Below are 12758 nucleotides of genomic sequence, written 5' to 3' on the forward strand. Positions count from 1 at the left end.
TGAGTACCCTCTAGTGGCAGAATGTTCCTCCAGGAACTTTTCCCAAGATTCCCAAATTTTTCCTAAGGCCCAGAAGAATGCCAACATTGGTGGGGGAGGGGTACATCGGAGCCAAATGTGTGTGTTCCCCCCTCCCAGGACCCCTCCCACGGGAAATAAATTTCTGTGAAGGTTTATATTTGTTTAAATTTTGAATGCTGATCCAAATCACGTACATGTTTGACTCAGTGTACATTTTTTCCCCTCAAAATCTTTAGTATAGTAAGTGCTCCAGAAAGTCCCCACCTCTTTTTTTTTTTTTTAAGATTTTATTTATTTATCTGAGAATGAGAGAGAGAACACGAGAGGAGAGAGGGTCAGAAGCAGAAGCAGACTCCCTGCTGAGCAGGAAGTCCAATGCGGGACTCAATCCGGGGACTCCAGGATCATGACCTGAGCCGAAGGCAGTCACTCAACCAACTGAGCCACCCAGGTGCCCCAGTCCCCACCTCTTTATCCCATAGACCCATGCACTCTGAAAAACATGAAGTTAAAACAAAACCCACATTCTGAGAATAAAAAAAGTCGAAACTCTTTCCAATTATACAGGCTAGGTTTTGCGACCAAAGATGGAATAAAATGTGAATAGGAATACAGTAAGTAGAATTTTCTCAGTACAGCCATGTCAAGCCTAACACAAAGTCAGGGGGTAATGTGAGCAATGGAAATAGAGCAGAGCAGACAGCCAGCATTTTACTCTCCCCTGGGGCTGAAATGCCCTATTTTACCTGTGTCAAATAAGAGACAGGCTGGTCTGTACGATGCTTCTGACCTTAAAATAACAACAACAACAACAACATCTTTTTGTTTCTGAATTCTTCCCTACTAATAAGGCTCTGGGTCTATAAGGTAGGAGGGATTGCATGACAGGAAACAAGCTTGGACTTCCCAGTGCTCCTGAGAGCAAAAGTATGGCCAGGATTTTTGCAGAAGTTAAAGACCAAGCTCCGATGGACCCTGTGGTGATAGGAAGCAATGAACCATCGCTGATGGGTCTGGGATGGGCTCCTATGTTACAGGGGCCTTTTATGAAACACTGGGCAGCAACAGGGTGAGGACTCTAGGTTGAGACATTCCAGGGGGAGGAGAAGTTGAGTTATCTTTAGGCAAGATTTGCTTCATATAAGGATAATAAGGAACAGACAGTGGTTTCCCTTATCAATTCGGTTAGCTGTGATTATTGAAGCTGCAGGTATGTTATGTGTTATATGGGTATGTTGGCAGGGGTGGGAGAAGCATTGTGCCAAGTATATTCTTAATATTGAGAAAAGATAAAGCTATGCGGGAGGGTAAAATATTCTCAAAGATTAATCCACAAGAGAAAAATCAAAGCCTAGCCTGCAACCTGATGAAAACAGACTAACTAAAGTTAGAACCCAGCCCTGGAAGTGATGTCAAATCAGACTCTATGTGTGGGCAATTCATTCTACAAATGCAAAGAAGTCAAGGATTAATTTTAAAAGGCCAACTAAGTGATCCCTTGACAGTTTGGGTGACTTCTTCACTTTCAAAGATTGATCTGAACGCTTTTCATCTCTTTTGTAGGGAAACCCCAAAGCTGGTGCTAATAGCCTGCCAATATGCACAAGTATGCCTGCAACACCTGTTCATTTTTAATTACTTCCTTGTCAGGTAGCAAATAGCATTGCCCCAATCCTCCTGGATGCTCTCCGATCACTCCCACTTCCCTGGACACTCCCTGGGGACCCCCGATGTCCTCACACCCAGTAATACCCAACATAATATCTGGGGAAGCTCCTCAGGAGCTGTGTTCATTCTGATGGGCTGGCGCCCTCGTGGGACTGGTTGTCAGGGATTTGAGTATCAACCCTACCTGTAGAGGTGCCAATCGGCAGTTCAAAGCATTATTGATTATAGACAATGATCTAAGTGATTGAAAATCCTTGGGCATTATTTTAATGCCATCAGATTTATTCCCCTTAGGCACAAACAGCTTTGCATAGTTTCACCGTGGCCAGTCAGGAGAGTTCTAGTAAGGTCTGCCACCTGCTAGTTGTCACTCTCATTCCTTCTTTCTAGCCTCTACTTCCTTGCATTTGTCTAAAGAAGAGTATAGACCAGCCCAGGGATTGCTCCTGGCTGCACAGAACTACCTGGGGAGCCTTTGAAAAAGCCCCGGGTCTGGAAATTCCAACTGAAGTGATTTGGGAGTAAGGTATCTGTGCTGTTTTGAGTTCCCAGTGATTCTCTGTGCAGCCAGTGTCGGGAGCCAATGCACCAGCTGAACACGACGGCCCCGGCACCATGATTATAATTCAGTTGCTCCTCCCATGTCACCTATAAAAACAATTTGCTTCCTAGGACTGACAATAGGTGCTGGCTGCAGTCTGGCCCAAGTAAAAGACATTTTGGCTGAGCGAGTTTCCGAGCTTCCAGAGGAGAAAACTCAGACATACCGAGCCCTCCTGAAGCACCTGAAGAGTCTGGCATGCCAGCAGATCCGGAATATGGCAGTACGTTCTAGGGGCCAATCATCAGACACACTGGACCTATTTCTTAATTTCACTACAGTGTTGAAATAAGCATTGGCAGAATCAGTATGCAAAAAGTTCTCAGCAGATTGAAACAACAGGCACAATAAATAAATACTTAATATTTAACAAACATTATTAAAAATATATTTAAAAGAGGACTCTAAGTCAAGTTCAACATAATAGCCAAGTAGCAATGTAGGTCATAGTTTTGCTAATTTCATGATAAGACGATCAAAGAACGTATAATCATGGAACACTACATCTGAAACTAATGATGTAATGTATGGGGATTAACATAGCAATAAAAAATTTTAAAAAAAGACTATCAAAGAACGTAATTTAGTTTTAGGCTGCATTAACAGAAGTGTAGTACCTAAAATAAGGAGGGTAGCCTTCTCTACTCCATACTGCTCAGACTGCAGCCGGAGAATAATGCTCAGATCGGAGAGTCACACTTTAAAGTCTGGCTGTTTCTGAAGAAGAAGAAACAGAAGAGACATGGGTTTTCAAAATAGGCATGCTCCCTCGCTACATACCGCCAAATGGTATGTTAGAAATCCTTGGGATATGGGGAATTAAGGGAGGACGTATTTCTTTTGAAAATGCTCTTCCAGTGATTCCTCCTGTCAAGAACTCTAACACCTTGCAGCCTGGTGAGGAGATGGTGGCAGGAGAGTGCGGGGTTGGAAACCACATCAGAAAGAGGAATGGTGGGGGTCAGAGGGATCATGAGCGCTGCCTTCAAATATGTATAGATTCACAAGGGCAGATGTGATTGACTTCATATAATCACAAAGGGTAGAAGTGTGACTGATAGGGGAAAATCCAGGGAGGCAAATTCAGCTCAGTGGAAACAAGAACTGGAACATCAAGCTGTTCCTAGAGGAATGGGGGTTCCCTGTCCTCACCCATGTTCCAGCCCAGACCACAGCAACCCAAGGTGGTCACTGGAGGCGCCATCACTATGTGGAGAGGAGAGTATGAAGTAGAATGGCCAGTCATTTCCCTCCCAAGTTCTGAGATGCTATAGGTTCAACCAGACCCCAGAAGAGGAAAAGGGCGGCTCTCCCTCAGTGGTGTAGGAGCCCAGAGCCCCAACACACCCACGTGGGTGCTGGCCATGTTGCAGGCAGTGTTAGATGCGGGACAGCAGCTCTGTAGGCAGTACCGAGCCACCTGTGCTGTGGCCAAGGCTGAGCAGGGGGTGGTTCACCATGGGCCACAGAGTCCTGCTACCTGGGTTTGAATCCCAGTCCTGCCCCTTCCTAGCTGGGAGACCAGGCTCAAGTTTCATAATTCCTCTGTGCCCAGGGTCTTCATCTGAAAAATGGCATCAATTTCACTGGGTTGTCGAGAGAAGTGAGTGAATGTGTGTGAAGAGGTAGAACAGGCCGAATGCTGTGTGAGTGACAGTTACCATCAGTTCCTCTCCCGATCCAAAGGAGTGGGCAGGAGGGGCCTCCCAGATGCTCGGAATGGAGTCCCTCTGCCAAGAAGAACAAGACTCCTTGTGACTGCGAGAGGACCTTAAGCAGGCGCCCGTGGGGCATAGGATCTGAGGGATAGAATGACCCAGGTTATAACTATCTCCTCTTAGTCCTTAGGGGGGCATATTATAAGCTGGCACTGCTATTCGGATCTGAATCCAATTTTGGCTGTGGGCAACGCTACCCTCAATCTGCTATCAGAAGGTAAGCTGCCCCAGAACATTCTGAACAGCACCGAAAACTTTCTTTCTTTCTAGGGAATGGCTGTAAGTGAAAGCCCTGGTCTGGGGCTCTTAGTCCACGCGGGGAACTCGGGCTCCTGGAGGAAGGCACACGGATGCGAGGGAGTGGCTAGCGCTTGTGGCTGGCACCACAGCCCACACCCACACGACACTCCCCCCACAGCTGCGTGACAGCCAGGGGAGGTGAGCAGAGCCCCGGCCGAAAGCGCTCTGCTGCCTGAGGGCCGCTCCCTCCTCCGTTTCATGCCCACCCCTCTCAGTTGCTGTGTGTGAAGCCACGAGGCCAGGGAGGACACACTGCAGACACCACGGGCCCTCTGGGGACAGGAGGAAGGGAATGACTCATTCTACATGCTGGCTGAGAACATCATTCCCTTGGGGCCGTTCCATGCGAAACTACCCTTGTCTCCCTGGAAACGCTCATCTCCCTTGGTGCCTCCGCTGCCAGGCCGATGCCGACACGCCCATTTCCTGGGCGCTAACCATGGCCCAGGCTGTGCCGGACATCGGACACACAGCCTGTCTAGTCCATCCAACCGCCCCGCTGAGGCCACCTGGGCAGACAGACACGGATGGGAACCGTTGCCTGCAATGGGCTGCCTCCCCGGGGTTCTGCTTCTCCCTGTGATCACTCCTGCCCGTCCCTCACCCACAACCCAGCAGATACCCACTCCTTCCACCCACCCCACTTGGCCGGCCAGTCATTCACCCCTCCTATGGGCGGCGGGACCCAGGGGCTAGGCTGCAGGGACGCAATCACAATCTGCTCCCCACGTGAACTTTGGGGTGAGGTAAGCCTCTCCAGGGGTTTGTTGGCCATAATATGAGCCCATCCCTAACTGGTGGGAAGTGTTGGGGGAGGCTTTGTGCAGAGGAAAAGTTCTCGGTGTCCCTATTCAACTTTGCATGGGGCCCACCCAGGAGGGAGGAGCCGAAGGGCCTCACCCTGGCCTGGCCGTCACCCATTTTTCTCAGCCCTCCCCGCCTATGGTCCAAGACAACCACAGCCTGACCCCCAAAGAGCAGGAAAGAAGAAGCAAGACTCTGGAGCATCAGGATAGCAAGGAGAGCCCGGCCCCCGTGCAGGGCCTTCTGCTTCTCCAGTGGTAGTAGTGCTAGCCGTGGTGTTCTCCTACTGGGGTGTTGGTCATTACCTTTGGCTTAAGGTCTCTGTTTGCCCAGCTTTGCCCAAGCCACCTCCACCCTGAGCGCAGCCTCGCTCCGGCAAGGCTGGTAGATGAGCTCGCTCACCCCAGCAGCAGCACAGGCCAGCAAAGGTCAGCAGGGGCTCCTTTGGGGCGCTCCTGCCTCCTTCGGGACCCCCCTACGTTCCAGTCAGCGTCTTGCCGCCTTTGTCAGGCACAGAACCCAGCTCAGACTCTCTGGGCTGCAGTTTGATCTCCTCATGGCCCTGCTGTGCAGCCACAAACCACGTTTTATAACGGGGGGCGGGGGGGGGGGTACTGCTCTGACCGCTAAATTGTAACACTTGGGCTGAAAGGAGGTTTTGTGAATTGCTCACTTCATTTTAAGGGTGTAGGTATCCAGCAGCAGCAGCAAGAACAAAAAGCAAATGCAATGATTTGAGCTCTGCTGCTAGTGGAAATAAACCCTGTCTCTGCCGAAGCTACGCCCTTATCTTGATCATAGCGTTGAACGAGTTAGGTTTAGGCAACCAGCCTCTGCCTAAAGATGAAAACGGCACAGGCCTGACCGGCCTTGGCGGGGGCAGGAGCCCCAGCTCACAGAGCACGTGAATGCCCAGGGGCCTCCGCCACCCGCTCTGGGCGGAGGAACGGGGGAGCCCTGGACTGTCACGCACGCAGATGGCTGCCTCACTCGGGGCAGAGGAAGGTGACCTTTACCTCTTTGCTGCTGACATTTAAGAGTACAGAATACTCTGGCATTCCTGTCGCAACTATGCAGAAATGTCATTTTCTTCAACAGAAGGTACGTGCCAGATTCCTCTAAACGAACATTTTCTTGCCGGGTTGGCAAGTGCAGACCTTAATTAAGCCAGAGGAAATTTTGGAATCTGTGTACATCCCTCACTCTCAAAAGGTAAGAATTCTGCTGGCTGCTTCTGAGAGTTGTTTTTCCCTTTCTGTAACTGAATGCAGTCATCTTTAGAAATCTGAAAACAGATGGAAGGAAAATAACTCTGCCCTGAAAATCTGTTTCCTGTCCACTGTGGGCTGGCCCAGCACCAGAGCTCTCAGACACCCTCGGGTGAGCAGCTCTGGGGTGTGGATTTGGGGTTGTTGCTTCAGCTGTGGGGTGGGGCCCGCTCAGGGCATGCGGTTGTGTTTCCACACCCCTTTCTGTCTACAGATCAACTCTGGGAGGTGGAAATTAAAGCTCTCCAGCTATGGAATGAGCTTCTCTGCCTCACCCACAAAGAGGTGGACGCTAGGGCTGGGCCTCCCCACTTCCCACTCTAGCTAACTCCAACAGCTCAGAGAAACACGAGGGCCTCCAGAAGTTTGCTAACACAGGATATCTGGGGTTGATGTGACCACCCAGCTGGCTGTGGCATGGGTCCTCTGTCCTCACTCAGTGTTCCGTGTCTCTCCCCAAAACTGTACCTGAGTCCAGTCTTCCCAGAGAGAGGCAATTCAACACACACACACACACACACACACACACAATTATCAAAAGCCAGGAGTTAGCTTGGTTATGCAGGAAGTCTTATATTAAGTCATGTTTTCAGCCATGTATGACCTTCATTTATTTTTCCTTTGCAATGGAAACTTTGAGATGTATTCTAGTCAAATGTGCATCTGCCTAAAGGCTCCAGACAGAAAACCAGGCCAACTCAAGCACAGTGCCCTCAGTGGCCATACAGTTGGAAACACACTTGAAACACAGGTCATCGCCATTAACCCCCTGTCAAAACATCCACAGTCACGGTGCCAAAGAGCCCAGTGAGGCAGCCGTCACCCTCCTGACTCTTGTTCCTGATACAAGAGTCCCTAGTCCACTGTCAGAAAGTTCTAGTCGACTCCTTTGTGACCTTTGCAAAGTGGAAACATAGTCATTTCTACAAACCAAGAAATGTGGTGGGTCTCTTTCACACTGTAAGCAAATTGCATTTAAAAACACAAATTGTTGGGGTGCCTGGGTGGCTCAGTCGTTAAGCGTCTGCTTTCGGCTCAGGTCATGGTCCCAGGGTTCTGGGATCGAGCCCCGCATCGGGCTCCCTGCTCCATGGGAAGCCTGCTTCTCCCTCTCCCACTCCCGCTGCTTGTGTTCCTGCTCTTGCTATCTCTCTCTGTCAAGTGAATAAATAAAATCTTAAAAAAAAAATACATACATACATACATACGTACATACATACATACAATAAAAGTAAGAACTGGGGGGTGCCTGGATGGCTCAGTTGGTTAAGCTTCTGACTCCTGGTTTTGGTTCAGGTCATGATCTCATGGGTTATGGGATGGAGCCCTGCATCAGGCTCAGCGCGGAATCTGCTCTAAGATTCTCTCCCCCTGTCCCTGCCCCCACTCACTCTCATGCATGCTTTCTCTCTAAAAATAAATAGGGGCACCTGGGTGGCTCAATCGCTAAGCGTCTGCCTTCGGCCCAGGTCATGATCCCAGGGTCCTGGGATCGAGCCCCACATCGGGCTCCCTGCTCCGGGAAGCCTGCTTCTCCCTCTCTCACTATTGTGTTCCCTCTCTCGCTGTGTCTCTCTCTGTCAAATAAATAAATAAAATCTTAAAAAACAAACAAACAAACAAAAAAACCACCTGTGCTGGGAGGGCTCCTCCAGCCTCATGAAGATGGAGGCATCTGGAGACTAGAGGGAAGAGCCCCTGGAAACAGAGCACATGGACATGATCCAGGCATCTTAGCCTCGGGAAAAGTGCACAGTGATCCCTGTTCCTTGAGGGCGCCGGGCACTGGGGATGGGCCCTCGGGAGGGCGCCATTCTCACTTTGAGTGAGAAGGCAACCGACTTGCCCCCTAGCTGTGCCAAATGTCTTTTGTGTCCTCTTAGATTGAGTCTACGTGATGAATTAGTAGCACCAAGAAGCAGAAGCCATGCTCTTAGTTTCCACATGTCAAACAACCCCAAATGGTTCTTGTCCCCACAGTGGGAATTTGTGTCAGCCTTCCGACAGGCTCAGGGCCAGCACAATGCCTTGGCCGACGTGAGTGCTGGCATGCGGGTCCTCCTCAAGGAAGGCACAGACACCATTGAGGACCTGAGCGTCTCCTACGGAGGGGTTGGGGCAGCCACGGTCAGCGCACAGAAATCCTGCCAGCAGCTTGTGGGGAGGTAGGCAGCGAACCCTGCACCCCAAAGGTGAAACCTGGTGTCAAAAAAGAAAAAAAAAAGGAGGAGATTTGGCTCTGGCCAATGTTGTTAAAAGCCCTGGGAAGATGGAAACTCCTGTACGTAGAACACACTGCTTGTTCTCTCTGTAATTTTGCTAATGAATCAAACCTCACTTGACTTTGGTTAACGAGGGGCCGCGCCGTGGGTGCGGGATACAACAAAACTGGCCCGGGACCGCATTCAGCCCCCGTCCTCACGCGCACACCAGCACGCCAGCAAACCCACACCAGCCGGTGTCCGAGGGCACCTATTGCTGCACCTGCTGCTCGGGAACACTTGATTTCTTCCTCAGTAAGGGCCTGTCCAGTTCCCAGTGGAATTGTCCCTAATGGGCTCTTTGTCTAATGCCTGGTTCCAGCGTGGTCTGGCTCTCGGACATGCTTGGTTCATGCTGCAATGAAAGGGTCCCATCCTCACCCTGCCATGACCCTCAGGCCCTCGGTGCCTGGATTTTCCTGAAGGCCTTGGTTAGGGGATTTCTAAGTTCCCTTCCAACTCATAAAAGGAGACCGGGGGTTCTCTAAATTGTCACTATCCAATATCTAGTACATGCTGTGCTGTTGAAACTGCCCTTGAACTCGTCCCTTCCCCGCCTCCAACCCCACCAGGCCCTGGAATGAGCTGACGCTAGAGGAAGCTTGCAGGCTGCTTCTGGAAGAAGTCTCCCTCCCAGGCTGGGCTCCAGGGGGGAAAGTGGAATTCAAGAGGACTCTGGTGGTCAGTTTCTTCTCCAAATTTTCCTGGAAGTTCTGCAGGAACTGAAGAAGCTAGGAAAGCTGATGCCTGTAAGTGCTCTGGCGTTCCTGTGCTCCTTGCAGCCAAAAGCTCCCAGCTTTTCCACTCCTTGTGTGACCTGTCTTGTGGGCAGCCTGGGCCGTTACCTGTCACCTGTTCTGAGGCGGGTCTTGTCAGCTCCCAGCCATCCCCCCTTCGGGGATTCAGCCCTAGAGGGCTGCTACATGAGGCTCAGGATGCCAGGCTGTCTGCATTTCTTAGACGTTCACTGCGTGTCCTGAGCCGCACAGCCTCACGGGGCCCCTGCCTGCAGTGTGCAATTTCTTTTTCTTTTCAACTCAGCTTTACTGCAGTATAATTACATATAACAAAATGCACCTATTTAAACCCAATGAGTTTTAACAAATGTGCAAACCCACATAGCCACCGTCAAACAAGGTATAGAGCATTTTCATCACCCCCAAAAGTCCCTTCTGGCCCCTTAGCAGTCAATCCTCCCAGCCCTGCCTCCAGGCAAACTCTGATCCACTTCATGGCACTAGGGATTAGGTTTGCCTGTTCTGAAATTTTATATTCAATATAAAATGTAAGATAAAACTTTATTTTTCAAAAAAAATACTAAAATTTATTTGTATGCAAATATTTAAGTGGCTTCTTTCTAGACTTTCTGATTGTAAATTTCTGGAATAAGTTAAGCAAAGCAAAACGTTCTCTCACTCTCTATTTCTTTCCCTGACTATGAATATAACTCTCACCCTACCTTGTACCCCCTGTTTCCAACCACACCCCACCCCAACACTCCTCATGTCACCCAAGGTGCCCAATTTTCATTTACTCAGAGGTAGACCCTCACCAACCACATTCACCAGGGCAGTCATCCTGCCATTTAATTTCTGAATCAAAACACTTGGTGTGTTTCAGACATCCAGAGAGCTTTCCCAATTTTACTGCTGAATTGCTGCGTTGTTGAGAAAAGCAATCAGGATGTGGGCTCTTTTGTGTACAGTGAACTCCATTTCATTCTGGGATGGCTGATCCAGTCCCCAATTTTCTTTCATCTCCTGCCTTTACCCAGCTCACTGACAGGTCTCTCCATCCTCAGGGTGACTGGAGGATCAGATTCAAATCAGTCAGTCCAGTTCTTCTTTATGTGGAAAGGAAGGGAGATCCTGGGAGGTAATGTGGATTTTGGTCCTCCAGGTTACCCCGGGCTTGTAATTTCTTGGATACTGTAGGCAAGTCATTTTCACACACATCAAAGCCCAGTTTAATCAAAAGCTAATCGGTTCATCTTTATTGTTTTGAATTGTCTCTCAGGACAGCCATCATTATCCTGAAATTTCAGACCAATTCCTAAGTGCTCTAGAAGATTTCCCTGTCACAGGAACCCAGGGAGTCCAAAGGTACCAGGTCAGTGAGTATAATTTAATGGGAACCTAGGAACTAAGAGATAAGCTATAGCTACGTGAGCTAAGCAAGCACTTCAGAGTTATGATTTACAGTTCTGACTTTCTAGTTTTTGCTGGTACATTTCCCTCTGTTTAGGCCAAGTCAGGGAGCCACTGTATCTAGAATCAGGCCTGAGCTACCACTATGCATACTCAAGGCTGAACCAACCTGGAATGGTTTGACCATCTGACTAATAATTGATAATCTCCTCCGACTGATGTTCTTTGGGCATTTGTTTGAAGAGCACCTAAGCCAGGTGTGGGGGAAGGACTGAGTAAGACAGCAGCACGGTTCAGCCTCCAGCCCTGATTGCAAATGTCTGATCTCCAGTCAGCAAAGCAAGAGCCCTGCCAGTACCTGAACCCACCCTTCTTGAAGGACAATTTAGAAAGTATCTATTATTATCTGTTAGCACCCAACCCCTCCCCGCCACCCCATCTACACACACACAGATCATCCCTGAGAAGCATTCCAGAGTAAACACCTCCATCTCCTTATCCTCCCAGTGATGTTTTTGGGCCACTTACAGGGGCAGCCAACGCACCTTGGTCTGGTTCTGGGTGGACTCCACTCCATTAGCTCTTCTCCCCTCTCCCCTCCCCCAGGCCCCGTTCAAGTTGATGCTCAAGGTTTTGGCTTAGATTTTGGTCCCCTACCATCGGGATTTATATCACTTTAGGCTTCATCATCATGATCAGTTTAGTTGTGAACAGTTTGGTCATGAGACAGGTAAGAAAGCAGGACATAGAGGCCCTCTGAATTCCAGAATAAAGCAGTACAGAGGCATGACTTGGAAAAAGAAGATGCCAAAAGGAAAACCTAGGGTCCCCCTTCACCTACTTCACAATTCTGCCAAAAGGTCGGCATTACCACATAACTGACAGGACAATTCCCCAGTCTAGTTACATCATTAAATCGTCACATTTATCATCTGACCCACTCCAGTGTTTGTTGCCTGAGGGCAACTCATTTCTTAATCCTGAATCAGGAGTGTTGGTAATTGGCCAGGCCGCTTGCGGAGATTCAGGTTTTCCAGGGCAACTCTTATCTCCCTCTGCAGAGTGTGGATTCTCACCAATCCCTCCAAGACCCAGTTGGACGTCCCATCATGCACCTATCAGGTCTTAAACATGCTACGGGTGAAGCCATATTTTGTGATGACATTCCAATGGTGGATAGAGAACTTTTCATGGTGTTGGTGACCAGTACCAGAGCCCATGCAAAAATCATGTAAGTAAATGGAAAGCTTTCAAAAAATTTTTTAAAAGCACACCTGCAGTTTCCCTCAGAAGAATGTGCCTGTTCTGCTGTGTCCTAAACCCAAAGAACCTAAAATTGAAAGAATAAAGAAAAGGTCACCATCCCCAGGAGCAGAAAGGGAGGGTATCTGGAAATGACCATTAAGAAAGAGAGAACAAAAATAGTAGCTGTGGGCTCCTTGCTTCTATTCTAACTTCACAATACCTCAGCTCTCTGCTGGAGCCTCAGGCCTGGCTCCCAGGAGTAACTCAGAGTAGGGCGATACTCAGCTGGTGATAAAACCCTGAAATACTGCATTTCTGAATGGTAAATGCCCAGTGTCCTAAGCTTCCTAGGAAAGTCCCTTGCCACAGCCACATGGGCCCTGACCCTCGCTCCCGTCCAGTAGCTGAAGTGTTACCCTAACCCAGCAGGGAACTTCCTAGATCCTGGGGCAGGTCAGCTCTTATTGGTCAGGACCTAAGCCGTTGTAATTTTTATTTTCAACAATGTTCTATCTTTCCCTTAGGTCTGGGGCCCTCGAGGCTTGCTGATTTCTACTTCTTAAATATTTATCTTTTTTCAGATCAATTGATGGGTCTGAGGCCCTTGAACTACCTGGGGTGGTTGAAGTGATAACAGCTGAGGACATTCCAGGCACCAATGGGACTGAGGATGACAAGCTGATGGCTGTAGATGAGGTACAGAGCACGCGTTCTCAGGCGACTTT

At 49.2% G+C, this 12758-nt stretch overlaps 1 protein-coding gene across 1 annotated transcript in view; it reads left to right on the forward strand.

The window, feature by feature from the left end:
- Positions 1 to 12758, forward strand: part of LOC110592050 (aldehyde oxidase 2-like) — a 67920-nt gene that overhangs the window by 22386 nt on the left and 32776 nt on the right. Inside the window, 10 exon segments of the mRNA XM_021703015.2 lie at positions 2362 to 2513; positions 4132 to 4225; positions 6211 to 6272; positions 6274 to 6324; positions 8361 to 8545; positions 9214 to 9341; positions 9344 to 9390; positions 10658 to 10750; positions 11850 to 12019; positions 12615 to 12729. Of these exon segments, the coding sequence (XP_021558690.2) occupies positions 2362 to 2513; positions 4132 to 4225; positions 6211 to 6272; positions 6274 to 6324; positions 8361 to 8545; positions 9214 to 9341; positions 9344 to 9390; positions 10658 to 10750; positions 11850 to 12019; positions 12615 to 12729 (1097 nt within the window).

This window comes from Neomonachus schauinslandi, chromosome 3 (genome assembly GCF_002201575.2).
Source record: "Neomonachus schauinslandi chromosome 3, ASM220157v2, whole genome shotgun sequence".
In the NCBI taxonomy this organism is placed as follows: domain Eukaryota; kingdom Metazoa; phylum Chordata; class Mammalia; order Carnivora; family Phocidae; genus Neomonachus; species Neomonachus schauinslandi.